The following is a 21,202-nucleotide window of genomic DNA, read 5'->3' as shown; positions in this document are numbered from 1 at the left end:
TGGTGGGATCAGACGGAAGGGATGTTTTCCTTTTGGTATTACGTATACTAAAATGAATAAGCCTGCCAAAGGAGTGATTTTGTTTAATGGAAAGACAAATCATTCGTCAACATTGCTTTGGATGTTGTTGTTGCTACAGGAATTGGACTAATTGTGTGTTGATTAAGATTAAAAAGATAATTCAAATTGATTAATCATTTGGCGCGAAAGATGTACGATCTTGTTAAAACATTCTTGTCATAGTTAAAGCACTGATAGGGTTGAAATATAAGACCTTGGCAAAATAGTATAAGAATATATGCTTTATTCAATTCGCAACAGGTTTCAGAATTGAATGGTAGCATTAACTTTCATATTTTGTCGTGAACTCCAGGTCGACAATTATAATTGCAGGTGGAGGACGTTAATCGTTGAATATGTAAATACGGATAATAGTGTAATGTTTTGGCAGGAGAGGACTGGTAGATGTTTTGACCATTGACGCTTATTATTGTAGAGGTGCCAATATGTGTATGAGCCTAAACGGGTAGGATGAATGTAGCTTTATAACCGACGCGAGTAGCCGCTATTGGAAAAGGTCGTTCTTTGTCCTATACATTATAGCGAGCAGCCTTTGCAGCACTTTGCTTCTAGCTACCAGCATGGAACTTTTGTGGGTGCCTTTCAGTGCAGTAAAGGCAGAAACTATGCACGCGCTGGGAAGAAAAGACCAAATTACCCAAGTATTCCCAACAGCTTTACAGCAGGAAATACATCACCCCTATCTATGCATACCAGGGTCTATAACCATTAGCTGAAAGAAATAGACTCATTTAGAGGAGGCGCCTTCGTAGCCCCTTGCGGACAACTTCAGAAAGTCATATCTGTCAAAAATATATATAGCAGCCGCTGGCAAAACTGCATGCGTGGCTGCATGCTGCCTCCCCCCTTGCGTATCTACCGGCGCGGAAGTTGGTATGTTCCACGCCTGGCTATTTCACGAGGATGCCGCCTGGGGACCGTCTCCACAACCTCCAGTCTGCTGCAACCTTCCTCACCTGCCAGTCTTTATTGAACCATCGTCCGCGCTTACGTCGTCTAGTTCGACTCGTCTCCAGACCCTGATTCTCCTGGCTGACTGCCCACGCTACGACACACGGTCTGAGACACTAGTTACAGCACGCGCCAGGTAACAGAGAGCTACGGACAGCTGTACGAACTGCTGTACAACGTGCTGCTCTTCGGGAGGTTTGCCAGCCAGGTGTATCCTTTCAATCTGCTGACACGGAACGGCCCCCGTATCACAAGGGGTCATCATTCATGTGACCACCACGGCAGCGTGCCTCCAATACATTCGTTTGGCTTCCCTCTCAAGCAAGGAATGCGCATAGTGACTGTTGAGAGTTGTGGCTATTTGTGAGCACTGCCTTGTGTGCAAAAATCTTCAGCAATCCGTAAGTTTAAGATCATTCAAAGTGTCATCAGAGATAGACGTCCAAGCCATCTTCTGACAACAGCCGGCCTCAGAGGCAACAGATAGATAGGACCATATACCAGAGACGCGGCAGAGATTTCAATATGCTTCAAACAGCCAAACGTCGTTGGCCAACTTTGCTTCTTGGGATCTACGCTGCATGCCAAGGATTCGTAGGTAAGTCGAGACTGTTTTAAAGCCCTAGTATTGAACTTACTAATAGAAACCAGACTTATATTACGTTGATGAAGGTTAGGCATCCAGGTACTAAGATACGCCAAAATAGTTACTCAAGCAACTGGATAGAATTTAGAAACAGTCAGACAAAATTTTATCCAGTTGCTTGAGTAACTATTTTTGGCAGACTTATATTACATTTCTTCCAGTTACGGCCACTCCTTTCCAGACTCTTAACTTTCCAAATGACAGTGATTAAAGACAAGTCGGTTTTGTCTATTTCAATATATAGATCGTATAATAGGCCATGACTTTTGCATTTTACCCCCAAAGAAATAATATTGACGATGTGCCTTCATCTGCAATGCCCAAGGAAGTTGGGAGCAAAGTTCACGTTCAATTCGAAAAGATCTTGTCTTCAGGGAGATGTTAAATATTCTCAGTTAGCTTTGAAAATTGGGATCAGAGGAGGTCGGTATAAATATACTTGTTTGATCTGCTGCGTTTTGTGCCCACCGACTGTGTCAGATTGAAAAATTATCATCAATAATCTTCCTATCTCTGCGTTCTTGAGGTTTAGTCTAAGTTCTAACGCGCCTCTGCCCCAGATGCAGACATTGATTGATTTTGATAACATTCAACACCTGCGCTTCGCTTCCATTAGCCCGAGTCCTAACAGCAGCATCTTTATAATTAAGGATTCGTCTCCTTTGTCCCGATATATTATTTATCGCAGAGAGAGAGACACGTTGAATATGTACGAAAAGGATTTTCTGTCACGCACAAACACGAATACACCTGTGGCATGTCCATAGGGTTGAGTCTCGGGTCTATATTCATGGAGTTCTCTCGTATCTACCTCGCCCTTCAATTTTGCAACCCCACGCCGTGAGAGATATATTTCCCACCCATCTAAACGTGGTCGTAGGAATAGTGTCATCTGATGGGTGAAGAATGCGTGTTGAACGCTGATTCGGGAGCGTGCCGAACATAAGCCGCCCGAGATTTCCCCGCGAAATCATCTCACCCCTCTGATGATGCGGGGCTTTTTGTCATGATGGGGTGCATTGTTGCATATCATCATCATCACCTTTATCATGCTTCTTCCCCGCGTCAACGCGGAAAATGGGGAGAGCAAAGCGCCAAGGCTGGAAGAAGCTTTTAGGAAAAGCATTCATCCGGCGTAAATTAGGAAGGAAATGCCGTGACGCTGCGTAACTTAAAGCGTAGGGGTGCCGTGTATCATGCTGTGCTTTGGAATGAGGGGTTTAGAAGAGATGATGTATGGTGTCGTTGCAGTTCCAGAAGTCAGCAGGCAGGCTTGCTGAGTACACGGACGCCCTCTTCGTGCAAGCTAAGCGGCTTTTGTCTCTCATCATACCGAGACTGTACCGGGGGCGCAGACAGGGCATTATGAAATGAAAGATCGGCTGTCAAGTTCAGTTAAGACTGCCCTTAAGCGCACTTGACTCCTTTGATGACACTTGGCAGAATTCTAGAAAAAAACATGCCAAAATAAAATTGGCATCGTTTCATCATTTAGCAACATCTGATCTGTAATAGAATAGAATATTCAATACATACAGTAAAAACGCAGAGTGCTTCGAATATGTTGAATTCTTCAAGTATACAAAGAAATACTTGACATTCAAGTTCAATTTCAAACATTCAAGTTCAATATAGAGTACAAGGCAGACAACCTTCACTGTAACCATGGGAAATAGTCAAGGTCTGTAATAAGATTTTCTTAATCTAATAACTCGAGAACCCTCCATTACGGATGGTCCTTGGAAGTAGCAGCCGGATCCCTCTCAGACTTAAGAGAGTCAGGGGTAGGAAATTGGATAAAGTCATATCGTAACAGGTTATTTCTGTCGCACTATCGACGGCACACATCATGAGGTAGCGCCGCATTGTCGGCCGCCGTACATTGTAACATATATTGGCTCAGTACGTGGTACTGTATGTATGCTTCATATCTAGAGCAGCAATAGGCAAGGCACCGTTTTATTACGCAAAGTTGTAGGTATTCTCTTTGGGCGTGGTGTCATGGCGCTATTCCTCAAGGCCCCCATTCCACTAGACGGAGATCGCACTGCGGCCTCGCTGCGACCTAAATGATTGGGTTAATGTAACCCTTGACGTCATGATTGTAGTATCATGTAAAATGTAAAGCTATCACCGAACAGACTACAAAACAAACAAATCGTAAAATGAGTCGTTTTTCATCTATGAAATTCGTTGAGCGCTCAGTCGAATCGCTCTGTCGCGACGAGGTCACCGCCCTAATGGAATATAGGGGGGGGGGGGGGGGGGGGTGTCGAGTGTTTTACGTCTTGCGTTCTAACCATAAGCATATATAGCATTGAGCACCGTGGATTTTGCTTCCGCCAGCCTATAAAGTGTTGCCAAGCCGGTATTTATTACGGGTGCATGCTGTTTGTTTTGAACAAAAAGCGGGTCACACCCTCCCTAAATAGTCATTAGTCGGAGTACATATTTCAGCACGAACATAAAACCAGTGAACATCACATCCACGGAGAATACGTACATACCTACAGCTAAACACAACATGCCGTTAGGGCCTAATCTACACTTCATGCATAAAATAAAGATGGACCCGGAGAGATAAACGATCTTTTACAAATCACATTCGTCTCTCCCCAAGGCTTAATTTGTTACAGGCACCACGTTTCAATGCTCCCTGTCTACAAAACGATTGAGTCCTGCTACCAAAGCTTGAGTTCAAGTGCAGATCAATCAATAGTATTGTCTCCAGTAGATCAGAAGTGGCCCAGGCCACGTCTTTGCCTTGAGGACACAATGAACGTGGCAATGGTGCAGCCGCAAAGTTATGTTCGACCATTTGTCACTGCTATGCTCGCATAGTTTCAATCAGCCAATCGTTAAAAGTCCGCTAGAGTCCTGGAGGTGTGAACATTCTCCAAATTACAAAACACTTCTAGCCTAACGTTCAATATCACAGCTTTTACCTGTAAATGTGAGAGTGTAGAGTGATTGATAGTCGTGGCTTATGGTATGATGCAAATTCATGGGAGCTGCTGTTGCTTGAGGCAAAAAGGGAGAAGAAGATAAAATAATTGAAATCCAGGCGGGACATTTTCTGTATTAGTATGGTCTGGCGGGCACCTACCATCGGTAGAGCGGAGATAGGTGCCCGCTAGACCGTACGGCTCGTCCCCTCGCACGTAGTCGCGGATGTTTAGCTGGTGTCTGCTGCCGTCTCCAGCTCATCCTGACGTAACTCAGCCGTCCTTGCGTGATCCGAGCAGTCAATCATTCCATTCTTCCCTCAAGGTGACATCTTCCTTCTGATTCTCAATCTACGCAATCATGGTCTCCATCTCATAACGTCCAACTTAACTGCATATTTCAATCCTGTCGGCGAAACACAAAAGTTAATTACAGTCGTTAAAGAGCTTTACGCTTCCATGTTTTTTTCACTATGGTAAATGAGATGGGATTGGAATTCAACAATAAGAAGGCTTCAAGTATTGCAGTGATGAAGTCACCCGTGGAGCTGTGAGAATGTCCTGACAGTGATGTATCGTTTTAGTAATTCACGGGAACAACATAACAGAGATTAAAAGGACTAACGGTCGGGGTTGTGGGATAACCCTCACCTTACACCCCCAGTCAACGCTACACGTAAGTAAATCTGACATGTGATTTTAATTGGATAGAATATAGCGAAACATTGACCCGAACAAATATAATAGGGATTCTCATGATTTTGGACTATTCTAAAAACCCACAGAAATAAAAACATATTCTGCAGTGCACAGTGCAATGCGCGCTTGTACCAAACCTGCGTGTGTCGGATATCAAACATACAGGAAAGCAATTGATAAAAGTGATAAAACATATGAAATGGTTTTTAATCCTATGGTCGCGTGTACTGGGATGTTTAGCTCAAAGTATTACCGTCTGCAACGAAATGGGCGTTTCTTATATAAAGCGATGAACGCGATTGACATAATCGCCTCAGAACTAAGAGTAGATTGAAAGACTTTTCCTACGTCAAACCCTGCTACAGACGACCTTAAGTGCATTGTCCGCTGTGCGGATTATTCTCTCTAGGAGATCGTTTTCCAGTCGCTGCTTCCAAGGTTATTCTTTGTCATCATGGAAGTTTTATGAAGTCTGTCAACATCCATTCATCAATTTTAGGCAGACGTTGAGAAGTTCAAAGTAGGAATAAAACCCTTCATGTATTATTCCGCCGCGTTAACGGGCGCGGAGACCTCAAACGTTTGCCGCTAAATCGCCCACTCAGCAAAATTATACCGAAACGTTGGGTTGAGGTGGCATTTCTCGGGGCGTGTAATACAAATTCCAACATACAAAAGCGATAGGTAACAGGCTTACCAAAGCATATATTAGTATAGTACGATATCGTACTGGAGGTCTACTTTAGAGCCTGTTGTTAACACTTACCATATAGGATCTATCAATCGCAGCAAACGGTCTGAACATGCTGAAATAATATAAAGAGAGACCAGACAGAGATGCTGATAATAGATTTAACAATGATAATCTTTATTGCATATGCATATTCATGCTCAAAGTGCTAAATGTATTCTCCAAGCAGAGGTTTCGGTCGAGTGGGGTAGGAGTATCCGGGATTTTTTACGTTCCTCTTCCTTCGTAAAAAAAAAACACGGACACTCCTACCCCACTAGACCGAAACCTCTGCTTGGCTAAATGCACATATGACCACATATGAAATACGCTAAATACTATGTATAAAACACTATACCCTATTACTAATCTAGTGGTAATTTGCGTAAGTATTAGGCATGGTTATGTATAAATGTTTACGTCGTCGATTTTCAACAGGTTGGCAAATAGATCACACAGGCATTCAGAAAGCTTCGGTCCAGAGAGTAGCGAGCAAAATTTGAAACCTCACTAGAGTATATGGAAATGTATTTCTATAATAATCACTGTTACTCTCCGGTGATCAAGCGTAATAAATATCGGAAGACAGAGCTGGAAAAGAAACCCAAGGCGCCGTCAAACAATTTACGCCTTTGATTACTCCAGGGTTTTTACTATAGTGCACATCAATAATAAGCTTCAAGTGGAGTCTACTCCATTTTCAACCCATGAATGGTTGGTGAGCACCATCGATAATTCTAGTTTTGTGTCTTAAACCTTTTACCGCAACATCGATTTCCGCAGAAGGTGAGTTAAGGCAGACTTCCATTACTGTAAAACTAGGTTCCGTCTTCTCTGTGCCCTACTCTTAAAACCATTCCCTCTAAAACTTTGTCCTGAAATAGAAAACTAGGATCATGAGAATTCTACAGAAAATTTCAAATGATGTCTCTCCTCAGGCTCGTATTGACATTATTGTCTCCTACCATCAATGTTTCGAAGTATGTATCGGACATGTTACTCAAGCAACTGGATGAAATTGGCGTTTGTATAGGAAAGTCTACCTACTGGACATCTATGTTCAATTCAGCGGAAGGAATTCCAACGGCTTCATCAATTGGAATGTGTAAAGAAAATCAATCAGAGCTACTTTGTTTTCTCATTAATCGGTTGGTAAGTCGTCAACAAGTCGTTAGTAACTCCAACAAAGCCTGAAATGTCATTCCACACTCTGGGAGGCACCGCCAAGGATTTCTTTAAGTGAAACGTAAGTAGTCAAGTTATCATCCCAAGCATCTTTCCACACCACGAGAGATTGGATATAGGTGATTGTTGTTATTAATTTGACAAAACAGTAAGGCATTTCTATCCATTTCCTCCTGTGCGCTGGTAGATAGGAAGCTACCAACCCCCGCAGGCAGAACCATCTCTGACGACGACTGTAAAATCTACCAAGCCATCTTCTTGAAGAGGTCCGGGCAGAGTGTCTAGGCTAATATCCAGCTGATAGAATTGAAATTTGACGGCCCAGACTCATTTCTAAGTTATCAAAAAGTGTGGCACTTCAGCACACGCGGGGTGATAGAACTGATTGCAGCTAGGAAGTTGGGTTTTGATACGCGTAGGTTGTCTGAAATACCACATCGTCACAAGGCCTTCATGACACGCATGGTTGCTTTTCTAGTGCTCTACTGCTACTTTCAAATGCATTAGATTCCGTTAAGGACTGATTGTAGTGGGAAATATAGATTTGGTGAATCGAGAAGAAAGAGTAACGATTTATCCAAAACATATGCTCGGATAAGGAATCCCAAGGTTTTAAAAGAACGTATAAGCACCAATGATGACGGTTGGAAAAGCTAGAACGTAAAGAAAGTTGGTTCAACGCCGTTCCATCATCTTATTTACCAGAGGTAGCACCAAGTAACCCACTTGAAAGCGTTGATTGTGGTCATGTTGACCGAGGCTGTACGCTTCAATCTAATTCTACGAGCCACAATTACACGCCCAGGTCTGAGGTCTACGCGGTGCAAATTTGATTCAGAGCTACGAAGGCGTAGAGAATTCCCAGAAAATGTCAGAATAATCGATGCTTTTTTTCTTGCATCATGTTCTGAAGTCCACACTGGCAATGGTCCATGTTCGGAATGTAAGGTTTCAGCAAGTTACATGTGTAATTTCATGCATAGTTAATGCCAATGGGGGTTGAAACAGCACACATCATAACTTCTTTTACTGTGCAAAGGTCAGTGCATATGCGGCATTGCCATAGGTAACATATAGCAGCTGTAGCATTGTAAAACTACTGTGATCAAATAGTAGAATTCGTCCGGTGGAGCTTTAGCTACTACAAACGTCTCGAGCGATGTTTACATAACAAGTCTAAGCCTTTACAACGTGTAACATGTGATGTAACAATTGCACGTTATCTTCATGATAAATCTTTTATCCAATATAACTATCACTCACTCACTCACTCACTCACTCACTCACTCACTCACTCACTCACTCACTCACTCCCAGAGCTTAGACAGCCGTAGGGGCAGCGTAGCGTTCAGCGGTGCATGATTACAGAAATGTAGTAAATTCTCCCTAGAACAAGGCTAGCAAAGAAAAGCTGTTCAAAAAACACCCTAACAACATCTTGATATATTATAGGTAGACAATTGAAGTCAACTAAATTTACGAGATTAATCTTTGGACGAGGTCATCGAAATTCCTTCATGAGAAGGCAAATAGGGTTTCCGCCAGAAATAATAGTCTAGCTTTTAACTCTTAAAAGAAACACTTAATCATTGTTATAAATTCAACGATCTCCTGATCAACATACCCCACCTAATTATTCTCATATAACACCAAAGCCACGTTGAAACTCGACTTTCATGGAATTAACGATAAAATTCGCAGGTGCTCATTCCGCATTATTGTCTGACCTGCCACTCAAAATTGATACTTAATCAAAACATATGTTCCTGCGTTTATGAGTACTCACAGGGGACATAAAGACGCACCATAGTCTTTAATCTTAATACGTACTTGGGACGTTAACGTTGTTATCGACGTCTTCTTTCGCAGGCCTACAATACTAGAGCTGTAATAACACGCCTGTGCTTCCAACAGTAACGTCCTTCCCTTTGATAAGCCCGCCTACCCATCTGCTAATGATAACTATTGGGTTCCAAAATACATGGTGCTGACTACAGCTCGAAAGAGACTAATTTCTCTCCCTTATAGTTCAGGTACGGGTACCGCTTCGCCAAGCTGTGCCGTCGTTCTTCAAGACTGGTTGATGAGTTTAATCATGACAGTCAGGGAAGCGCAGACGGACATGGAGAATAGATAAGAGAGTATTGGATGCATTAGGAGAATCCGTGTGGATTACTGTGGAAAGATGTCTGATTGGAAGTGATACATTCCACAGAGGTCATCTACATTCATTGAAAAAAATCACATAGATATGCGAGAAATTTTGATGAATGCAACTTTTCCGTTCACCCAGACGTACGTCTTGAATGCTTCTACATTCCTTGCCTAATTCACGTTGACAAGATTGCGAGTTTGTCCTTCTTGTGCAGAATACGTAACAATTCCGAGCAAACTTGTTGTACTCTGGCTGAAAGAATCGATCGCTGTGTAGCTCATGCCAAACATTCAATTACGTTGAATCATGTGTTATCAAACAAGTGTGAAATGAAGGTGTAAAACGGCTAATAACGTTTGTGAAGTTTACGAGTAACAAGAACAAGGAAGCATTTCAGCATTTATTTGAGTAAAACTAAGAGTTTTACGATTTAGGCTGGTCTGTTTCAGTGGATCTACTTCACAAGGACTACGGAAAGCTTTCTGAATCATGACAAAATGGACACTACCAATATGTGACCTTATCCTTATTTCTTAATCCTTACCTATCGATCCATGGAAATGCTGACCTTTTAATCTAAACACCCAGGTTATATATATATGTTGTGTTTTTGTACCAGAAGCTTAGATTCTTTGCGTTACATTTCTAAAGGAATAAAACAGTTCGCAGATACATTGTCTTCTACAACGTTAACCATTCCTCCCAGTGAGTTTACGATTCCTTCATTCGTCCGTTCGTTGACTTCAAGCCCTTACAGTTCCTTGTGGTACATGGGGCAGCGAGTTTCCTTGCTTTTTCCGATGCAGGGTATGTTTTTACAGGGGAGAGTTGCTCGTCTTTCCCTTTGACTTGCTAGATGGACCTCCTCGAACACGGGACCCTTTACGCTCCAACCGAGATGCCCTTCCCAGGATTGAACCGGAGTCTACCACCTAATTGAGAACAGGAGCCCAACTGTGAGGCTGCTACCGGTTGAGATACAATGAGGTTACGATTATTAACGGAATTATGTCCAAACACTGCTTCAAACCAATATGTATGCCTACATTTCCGGGGTGCCTACCCACATCTTTATCATCAGAGAATGATAGAGTAATCAGGACATCTGACCTTTCGAGCGAAGGTTGGGGGTGTTGATGCACTCATTTCATGGGCTGGTCCAAACCACAACCCGTACAGAAATAACGACGGTTATTTGTGCAGATTGAAGTCGCTGGTGTCAAAGTTTAGAGCATACCTAGCAGCTTTAAGCTTTCTTCTTCAACCAAGCCTTAACGTTGTTTCAAGCGCGAATCTGGCGACCAATGTGGGGATTTCGGAGGTCATGGCCCCTCTCTGAAGCTGGATCCTCCGTCTGACAAATGGGATTGCTTTCAAAGGCCACGCCGCTCCCCGATAATCCAATCGTAAAATTGAGCAACTTACTTGCAAGCCAAATTGGGTAACAGGCCAAACACCGCGATATGAGGAGTTCTTCAGTAGGGTGCCCGTAGAATGAGACGATGGAGAGCCTGATACAGCCCTCGCCGGCAGTTTCAACCCATTATCCGATGCCTGAAAAAGTTTCCCAATGTGGATTTGTGTGCAGATAACGGAACGTTATAGGTTTCCCATCAGATAAGCCGACCATGAGTGGAGATAACACCCCTTACAGGAAACTAGATTTCAGCAGATGTAGACGTGGCTAAATAAAGTAAAGAAGATAGGGCAGTCATTAAGTGGCGGAGGCATCAGCAACGCATTGATGGCTTTAGTTGAGTCTATTCAGGGGCCAATAAAGAACTTCGTAAAAGGTTGTGGAGAGAATAATCAAAGATAGGAGTCAATGGTTGGGTTGTCAAACAGTTTAACCCATTTGAGACTTCTTCAATGTGTTTCTGAGGTTTACATCCACAGGTCCTTTCGTGGCTTGATCTTTCACCTTATTTACTTTCCCCGTCAGCGTTAAGAGCGCTCCAGGGAATTTTTTTAGGTCAGGGGGCACATTTGTGAAAACACCCACCAAGCATCATTTACTTACCAAATAACCCCTACAAGCTTTGACCCAACGGTCAGAGGGAAAATTAACAGAGGTGTGTCGTCCCTCATTATTTAGGTGCAAGATCATGAGTTATCGTTATTCTATGACCTCTTTTTATACCACATCTTTTTACTAGATCCCTACTGTCAAGAAGAGCTGAAACCAAGATAGGTAATCTATTAGAAAGGTTTGCTGATGAATATTAGACATCCAGGTAATAAGATACGCCCAAAACAGTTACTCAAGGATAAACTTTAAAACTGTTGAAACATTTTGGCAGTTTCAAAATTTTGTCTAGCTGCTTGAGTAACTATTTTTTGGCGAATCAGAAAGGTTATTGGAGGACAAAAGTCCCCCGAGAAATAACAATTTTTTCTCGGTGATCGTGGGACGACTTATCCTCTTAACCTCTTCTGCGTTCTCTCAACCCCTGCATCACCCACTACTGCTGTGCTTAATCAGGCTCAAAGAAGGGCACTCTTAGATGACCCCTATAAAAGAATCATCTATCATATTAACCCCCAAAGCTCCTTACTCTTAGCCTGTACTTTTTAACATCGACAATTTGTAATGCACAGTGGGTCTCTTTTGTCATCTTTGATTTCTGTGACTTCTTACTAATTTGGCAGCACTACATGTTAATCGTATATTTCAGACATATATCATAGTTATGTTAGACGCGTGGGTTGTATCTTATTTGCATAGGGTTCAGTGAAAAGGAATGGCTGACTCGAAAATTATCTCAATTTTGAACAAAAATGTCCCTAAGGCTATAAAGTTCCTTACAAATTTTCAATCACTTAAAAATTCTTCAACAAAATCATGAGCCTGTTTTGCCACGCTACTAAGAGTCTGACATTCGTGAGAAATAGTTATTGCAGTATCATTAGCTATAGCAGCTTCTTTGTATATTAGACAGTAATTTTCTTTCCATAAACTTAACAATCCTAGATGGTGGTCCAGTACTGCTAACGAACTCCAAGGAACATTAAGTATGTCTTTATAAGCCTAGCACGACTAGAGTAACTGCCTTTAAATCCTCATGTCTTAGGAAAACTCGTTACGTCTAAGGAAGAAAATGCAGTTTCTACCGAATAAATGTACCGACAATCAGAATGCAATTATCATTTTTCACACCCGCCAAAATTGCAATGGCGAAGCGAAGTACTCGTAATTTTCCTAAAACGTGAAGTGAAAAAATATCGTAAGAGCAGCAAGTCGTGAATACAGATTGCTACAATGGTGATGAAAATTCTTCTACTATTTTGTACCAAAAAGGGCAATGGTTGACGTTTTTTCATTCTTTGAATCTATTTTGTTCTCAGATCTCTATATTTGAGTTATTAGGTGTCAAGAAAGCAGCGTACTGGTAGCAGTGTTACTTGATAGAGCGCCAGGTAAACCAGACCTAATACCTTCACGGCAAGATGGTGTTACGATATATTGGCGTAGGAGGAGATTAAAATGGCCTCACATGTCAAACGTGGCCATGCCTCTGATGGGGTAATATTATGTTTGTGTCAGTCAGTTAGTGAACCATACACACTAGCGCGGATGGATTGTTAGACATTTTGTCACTGGTGGCACCCTTTGACATTTTATCTGGTCAGGGGGAGGCAGCGCATTCATTATCCTGACCCGTGGGATGGTTGTTCCGTGACATTTGTAATGGAGGTTGTGTGTGGAGAATGTTGTATCACCTCCGTGGTTAACGATAGTATCTGGTGCAGACTGTATTCATTCTCAGTCGCCATGAAGGGTTATACTACAAAGTGCTGTAGGGAGAGAAGCGGCAGTAGACGATGAACACAATGTGACGAAAGCTTATTGCCTTCGCCAAGGTTGTGTTATCGGTAGAGTTCGTGCGTCTGTCTGTGTGTGTATGTCTGTCAACATTGTAATTTGAGAATGTTTTAATGGATTGTCTTGATATTTGGCAGGTGGGTAGGTCTCGATGAGATTTTGGGAACACCAGCGTTTTTCTGGTACTGCAACGAAACTTCCGGTTTTCATTTCTCGTGTTCTGGACAAGTTATGGTCACCGTTTTTGCTTGGTAAATAGCTCATGTTGTCGGAAAGAAATGACATGAGTTCGGGTCCTCTAATTGAGACATGATTATCAAAGTTATAGCGATTACTCGTAGCAAAAAGTTTTTTCTGTTGCAATTTTGCTTGAAATATTTCTCCAGGCTCCTAACGTGTGTTTTATTGAAATCCCGGTCAAAGACGTATAGTTTATGAACTCCTAAACGACTGTCAACAAGTAGTAAATACTTCAAATTACAGTATATATTCCTCAGGCCACCCGAGAGTCGAGAATCGATACCTTTGGTGGGGAATGTAATATTGATATGCACTTACGTTGAATTATTTCGTCTCTGTTGCAATTTTATGTCCTGGTTGCTGATATATGGATACAATATCAGCGGCGTCACGTTAATTCTTTATCATGATAAAGCGGCCACATTTCCGAGTCCGTTACCCTACACGCCCCCCTCCCCACGAACAGCGATAGTTTGTTATAGGAAGCCGTTGGACGTCACACGCGCGTTGTCTATCAGCTATGTACGTCAGCTAGAGGTCAAAGTTCCCTGAGGATATATACTTATTGAATTACCGCACTAATTTGTGCTGCTCGGGTCACATCACGCCGTTCTGGCTTTGTAACCTGTCTTCCATTAGTGGTTAACCTCTGACCAGCCTTAGACTTCAATTTGGCCCATTTCAAACCGTTCTATTCCTATTATGCTTTCATTCGCGCTGATTCCTGAGCCATAAACCTAACTTGATCGACCTTGCTGTGACCTTTACGATTCCAATATGGCGTAATGTTGGTCGACTTATGTATAATGTGAATAGATGACGAATTAGTGACCCTTTCATCTTCTCTATGATAGTTCTTTCTTAACATTTTAATTGAAAATCCCTTTCAAATATCAAGAAGATCGGTCGAACAGAATCTTGGTCGTAAACTTTTGCATATGCACTTGGCAAATCATTTCAAAGCTGAGAGATTTATTGCTTCTCAAGAAAGGAACATTGAAAATTTGTATTTGCTGGCTGACAATTAGATCAGCCTCTTCAACATTTAGATCAGCCTATTCAACATTTAGATCAGCCTCAACATTTAGATCAGTCTCTTCAACATTTAGATCAGCCTCTTCAACATTTAGATCAGTCTCTTCAGCATTTAGATCAGCCTCTTTTCAGAATAGCTGCAAAGTCAAGATAATGTTTAAGTTTTGGAGCTTACTGTCACGCGATTGCTTTTTGGAATGTATCATACCGCAGTTATTTTCATCCACTTCAGGTATTTGTCATTAAACGTTATCTTCTCTACAGGCTCAACAGGTGCCCAGGACAGCGTTGGACTGACGGTTGCTAGTCGGGTCAACGCCGTCAAAGGTCAGCCGGCCACTCTGTCAGCCTCGTACAAAAGTACCCGACGTCTGGTGACTCTCATGTGGGGGAAAGTCGACGGTTTACCAGGTGGGAGGGAGAGAACTGTCTACATGTACTCACCAGGTCTGGGCCTGCAGTACGCACTGGGACCGCTAGAGGGACGAGCGGAACTCGTTGGAGAAGCATCGTTGAAGATTCGGGAGGCAAAGTTGTCGGATGAAGGGGCATACTACGTCTCTGTCATTCTTGACGAGCTGGGCGAGGAAAGGAAATACGTTAATTTGAATGTGCTGGGTAAGTTTATTTTGAATACAATAATTGCAGAGACTATGACGATGGTTAGGAAGGTTGCTACATTGTCCACCTCAATACTCAAGACCATTGAATGAATTTGTTTTATGATTTTGAGTTGTTATAGTTTGATTCATTTTAGTTGTCCGTATGATTTATTACTCCTATGTTAGATAATCACTACTTAATGTTATATTATTAATGAATGTTGAGCAATTTCTTTTGCAATTGTATCCTAATTTGTTACGATATTTAATTTTGTAAGGCCCACTTTAAAATCGGTTACCCATTCAACTGAAGTGACAGCCCTAAAGATTCGTAGATTAAAAAATTAACCTTTCAACTTTCTTGACATTCGTAACACAAGTAAGTAGAAAACAAGGAAATCAACATCTTTTAATTAAGGAAACCAAATTAACGTCGTGTGCAATATTCTTATCAACAAATCAATGGAGTCTTACAATAAATTGGTTGCCCTGATGGTTTGCTTGAGTCTTCTCGTTAGTTGCATTCATTAATTGAACACAAGTAAAGACAAATGAGAGCATTTCTGCGATAATTTGTTTAGCCAGGCGGTGATGTGATCATGTAGTGATGACGTGGTTCAGTGCCATCGAGACACACGTTGTTTTCGTATGGGCTTGACACAAAATGCCTTTTAGAAGTGCATTTGGGCTATTCATAAAATATTATAGCTATTTCACATGAAATAGGGTGTGTGTGGGGGGGGGGTGTAAGAAGAATACTAACGAATGGAGAGTACAGAAAGTGGGGAGGGAGGCAAAAAATTAACTATGGCAATTTCGACATGTATCTAGAATGCTATCGTAGATACCAACCGGACATTACCTGTGAACTTTGATCATGTTTGTTACCAAGTTTGATTGTTGATTTATGTCTTTGTTCATCTAAGAATGTCTTTTTAAGATTTCTAAAAAATGAAAAGTAGTGAAAATATCATAACAAAAGGAATAGCATTAATTTTGATATGGGGAACTGTTTATCACATATGGCACATAACAATTATTGTCTTTGCTTTTGTTCTTCTAGTCCAGCCCAAAGTGAGCGTAGGTCCTGCGAACCCATACGTCGTGGAGTGGTCCAAAAACGTCACCCTGACATGCACCACCAAGGACGCGAAACCCCCCATAAAGACCCTCTTCTGGGAGAAAGATGGCGTCCGGGTTCAGACAGGGGATGGCGGGAAGTACACCAGAGGAAACATGAAGGCGCCATTTCTCATCATCCGCAACGTGTCCAAGAACGAGGCTGGGAGATACGCATGCGTCGTTGATCACGTGACGGGAATGCATCGAGCCGAACTTATACTCAAAGTCATCTGTGAGTATTGCACAATCATGAATTATTCATACATAAGATATTAACAATGCTTGTAAAAATCAACGCAATGAGCTCTGAACATCGGCTGTGCTTTCACATATATCTATCCATGAAGATCAACATTTTAATCTAATATCATTTGATTGTTATTATCTAATTACCTGAAATCTCTGGCAAAATATGAGCAACAGGAATCGTCTCGAAGCAGAAATCGTTCGACGAAGGCAACATTTTGAATACAACACGCCATTTAACGATTGTTCCTACGACTGAATGTAAGATAGATGTTTAATACTTTTGATACTTTATCTATGCCATGTTGACTTACAGACATAATCTTTTTTCAGATCCTGCAGTCATAACCAACATCACCAAATCAGTCACCGGGGACAGAATCAGCTTGCACTGCTTCGCAGACGGTAATCCTAAACCAGAAATCACATGGACCAAGGCCAAGAGTTATGTCCCGTTAGACTCCCGCCATTTCCCTGACGACGGAATGGCTACTCATGTACTGGTCAACGTAATGGCCAATGACAGCGGCGTTTACATATGTACGGCAAGAAACGGGTACGGCGTCGGGGAGTCAAGATCACTTAGAATCGTCGTCGCAGGTTTGATAATCAAACTTTTACCGCATCTTATAATTTTCAGACTAATATACGAATGCAATAAAGAAAGATTACAAAGTGATAAAATCTCATCCCAATTAAATGCGTTTTCTAATGCACAGGAAATCTCCATAAAACTTTCTGACACAAACTTTAGAAGTATTAGTATTTCCAGGCACACCTCCAAAAATATGTATAAAACATAATCTGTAGTCATATTTTGGTACTGATCCAAATGGAGTGTGACAATTTATGACCTTCTCCATCTTTAATACTACAGAGCTTATTTGTATTTCATAACTAGAATAGAATGCTCTTGCTCTTCAATTTCAGGCACGTAGATTAAAGATGAACAGAGGTAACATTTGACCGTCATACATAACAAAACAACGTTACACACCCGAATGTTAAAGGAGTCAGCAAAACGCAGTGGTATTTCCGCTGTGTATGAATACCTTGGTGTCAAATGGGTATTTTTTATAATTGGTAAGAAATGTTGTTGAACTTCAGATGAAGTGCAGAAGCCGTGGAAGCATTCTCCGCACGTCGCCATTATTGCAGGCGTGGCGGCAGCGGTGGCGTGGGTCATAGTATGCACGGTGCTGGTGACCTGTATCGTACACCGGAGGAGAAAACGAAACACGGCTGCAGTTCCACGATACGCCCTACAGCTCTCCTATCTGGAGGGAAAAAGGAAAGGGGCGTGCGACCACGGTACATACGGGTTCTTTTATAACGACTTTTTTTTCAGTGAATTGCACAGTTACACAATGACACAGTTGCACTCATTTGAAACTAAACGTTTCTAAAATTAAATCTTATTGCATCTAAATCAGAATTTCATCATCTTGTTAAATGCTAATTGCATGTTTATTTGTGATATTTAACTATACATCGGACGTTCCCGTTTTCATTACATATTTCTGTTATATGTCTTGAATCATAATTTTGATTGGTTGGTATAAATAGTTTCACTCGAGTTCGCACCACAGCGTGCTGTATTGATTAAATGTTGCAATGAAAATGTCTTACTGCTTATTTGAACATTTTACACAGGCTTACTAATTTACTAACGGTTATTTGTTGAGCTCTGTTGGTTGTACCTACCCAAAACGCACAATAATGATAAAGTATTTTATCACTTCTTTGCGAGAACAAGAGCATGCTTCTGGCTATTTCTGTTTTACTGTTACCTAAAATCCTCTTATATAGATATGTGATAATATCATGAAGATCAAAATGTGAGATTTACGTATTAGTGGTATCAGTCATAATTTGTGCTTTAAATTAGGTTCAACTTGATTTCAGAAGATGAGATTCTAGAATTGCTCAATAAAGTTCTACCTATGGCTCCTCTGAACGTGATGAACATAAGAAAGGCACTTCTTTAAACCGAGACAAAGTCTAATCACTCATACCATTCTTTACATTTTGTATCAGAACGAAGGTACGCCCGAGTTCTCTACGACTATGACCCGAAGGATGACGACGAGCTCCGATTACGGTCGAACGACATCATCGACATCATTCGGGGAGACAACGAGGGCTGGTGGTTCGGCTATCTGAACGGGCGATGCGGGCTGTTCCCTTCGAACTATGTAGAAGTCATCACAGTGACGGAGAGAGAAGGTAGATAAGACATAATATCATAATTGATCGCAAAATAATAGGCTATACTAGAGGTGATGTCATAAAAAGATAAAGAAAAAAAGGCTGTTAGACCATTTAAACTCTCTGCAACAATGCGCCTATTTGCACCATTCTTCTACAAAGAGCCTCGCCTTGTAGCCTGTACAATGTACATTCAAAAATGAACAAGTGACCGCCTCTATATAATGGACACCCAGCCAATTTGACAGCTTTTTGGTGGTCCCTTAAATAGTTTTCTCCCATTGACACAATCATGATGAATCGTGTTAATAGTTATCACCTGTCCGCATATTTAGACCAAATTGTAGAGGTCCCCTGATTGATCTTCTTGTGCAGTTTTAACTGTACCTTGGGAGGCATTGCTAAACTGGGCTAAGGCATGCCCACGATCGTGGGCATGGTCTCTAACCAGTTAGACAATCACAGAATCAGCTTTTCTCACAGAAAACATTTAGACGATTGTCTTATTGTCTGACAGCTGGTTAGATACCGTGTCAAGAAAAGTGGAGATCTCAGCCCAGTTTAGAAGAGCCTATCCAAGGTTTGTTGTATAGGCTGCGTGTGAGGTTTTCCATAGGAGAATTGTTTCCACCAATGTGTAGTATCGGATGTAACATGCTCTACATATGTGTGTCTATAGCAACGGTTGGTAACCTGGGGCTCTATGACATCTAACGTTACGTGAACTTTCCTAATTTCACGCAGCTCTTCGGTTGGGAGTACCAGACATCGCGATCAGCGGATGTAACGAAGAAGTCAGAGCCTCCATACGAGATAAGGCTAATAAGGTCAGTACGAGATACCGCATTATGACCTGAAGGTCTTCATGGTACTTTGCATCAACTCCATCTCGGCGCCAGAACGCCTTCTTGGAGGCATTAGTTAAGCATCTACATAAGAGCATATTGAGCCTCTACATAAGAGCATGTACTCAGTCCGTCACTTTGGTTCCACAAAAAATACATAGATGTATTCATGAACAGACCGTGTATTGCATGCTTCATATGTCAACTAGCTTTACCAACTTAGTTGCATCTAAACTAAAGGATAGCGTGCGAACTAATCTAAGAAGTTTGACACTCTTTGATACCGGAATTCACCGGTAGCAGTTAAGTTTGTCATATGATAATCTTATCTCCTTCGTCATAAGAGAATGTCAGAGCACACCCGGAAATCATCGACCAAATTACTCAGGCTGCTGTAGCAAATGTCATATGATTGGCGCACCAGACGTTACAAATATGCACTTACTCCTATCAGCTGCTGAAACGGTCTCAAATTGCTGTGTCATTTAGGATACGAACGTAGCTTTGACATATCACATTTGCGTTGACTGAATGGTTAATACAATTATGGAAAAGTGGGACATTTAGTCTTCTTCTGCTTCCAAAATTTGGATATAGCTCACGTCAGTATTTGAGAAATCTCTTCTTACGAACGTCCATCACTGTCAATTATCACTTGTATGTCTCCTATGTTTCTACTATGTACTTGCAGTTAGCCTTCGGGCATGAAATAAGATTTCTGCACAATGATAATACATACTCGGTTCCTTTGTACTGTACTACAGGAGTATTATCGCAGTCTGCCACGTCGTCCGAAGGAGAGAACAGAGAAACCGGTTTGTCCAGCTCACCCCAACAGGAACAGAGGCGCACCTCGACATTCAGGACTCTCAAAATGTTGATGAACAGAACATCCTTCAACATATCAACTTCTACTTGGCAGGGTAGCCGTAAACTCTACTTTATTTTACCATTCCTGTTGAGAAACATAGTCTCATCGTGCAAAACAGTTACCTCATTTACAGAAGAATAAAGGGACCAATGATAACCATATGGTGTCAGAAAGAAGTTCAGATCTTCAGACATCACACGACGTTCTTGTGATAGCCATCTTTTGCAGTAGCCATCTTCTAGCTAGTCTGCAAGAAAAAATAGTACACTGATGATGCAGCGCCCCCATGCGCATTCAGTGTCTAGCAGGTCGAGACGCCAGCTTCCATGTCAGACGATAGGATCTTCGCTGTTGTCATTCTGCCGTCCGGCACAGCTAAAGTCGAACAAACCGAACAGAAACATTCGTCAAGTAGATTGCACCAGACACAGAAAACGCTCTTGGAATATCAAGTATGGACTAAGTACTTTCGTTTTAAATCACCGCGATTCAATGACTTGGAGTGAACTGTCTGGAAGAAGTACTTTCTTTCAGCTTGAGACGTTTCTGAACTGCCATGCTTGCCAGAACTGCAATTACAAAGACTTCAAGTGTCAGGATACTTTAAACAGAAAGTGAGACGAGAAGGTTATGCCGATGACCCTTGGATTCGAACCTACAAGATGGTCTACTCCCCGACACTGATGATACAGGATGGATCTTGCAGAACTACCTAATGGACTTAACTTTAGGTAGGTTAATAACTTATCAATATTTATCACATACAGAAATCCATTCATGAACATGGACACTTTCAACCAACATTAAATCAACTGGTA

General features: G+C 41.6%; 1 protein-coding gene across 1 annotated transcript; it reads left to right on the top strand.

Annotated features, from left to right (window-relative positions):
* Window positions 1-1,205: 1,205 nt before the first annotated feature.
* LOC136445735 (nectin-4-like) lies at window positions 1,206-19,382 on the top strand. The gene is made up of 7 exons (XM_066443870.1): window positions 1,206-1,630; window positions 14,755-15,108; window positions 16,156-16,446; window positions 16,794-17,060; window positions 17,568-17,771; window positions 18,498-18,686; window positions 19,348-19,382. Exons 1-7 carry the CDS (start codon window positions 1,558-1,560, stop codon window positions 19,380-19,382), a joined length of 1,413 nt encoding a protein of 470 aa, XP_066299967.1. The 5' UTR covers window positions 1,206-1,557.
* Window positions 19,383-21,202: the final 1,820 nt, after the last annotated feature.

Source organism: Branchiostoma lanceolatum, chromosome 12, assembly GCF_035083965.1.
Source record: "Branchiostoma lanceolatum isolate klBraLanc5 chromosome 12, klBraLanc5.hap2, whole genome shotgun sequence".
NCBI classification, from domain to species: Eukaryota; Metazoa; Chordata; class Leptocardii; order Amphioxiformes; family Branchiostomatidae; genus Branchiostoma; species Branchiostoma lanceolatum.
Note: the sequence above shows the minus strand (reverse complement) of the source record. Positions and strands in the feature narration are given on the sequence as shown.

Excerpts from the sequence above, each read along its gene's own strand:
- LOC136445735 (XM_066443870.1), top strand. The coding sequence starts at position 1,558 with ATGCTTCAAACAGCCAAACGTCGTTGGCCAACTTTGCTTCTTGGGATC. Across the intron at positions 1,631-14,754 it reads TGCATGCCAAGGATTCGTAG|GCTCAACAGGTGCCCAGGAC; the intron begins GTAAGTCGAGAC and ends TCTTCTCTACAG. Across the intron at positions 18,687-19,347 it reads CACAGTGACGGAGAGAGAAG|CAACGGTTGGTAACCTGGGG; the intron begins GTAGATAAGACA and ends GTGTGTCTATAG.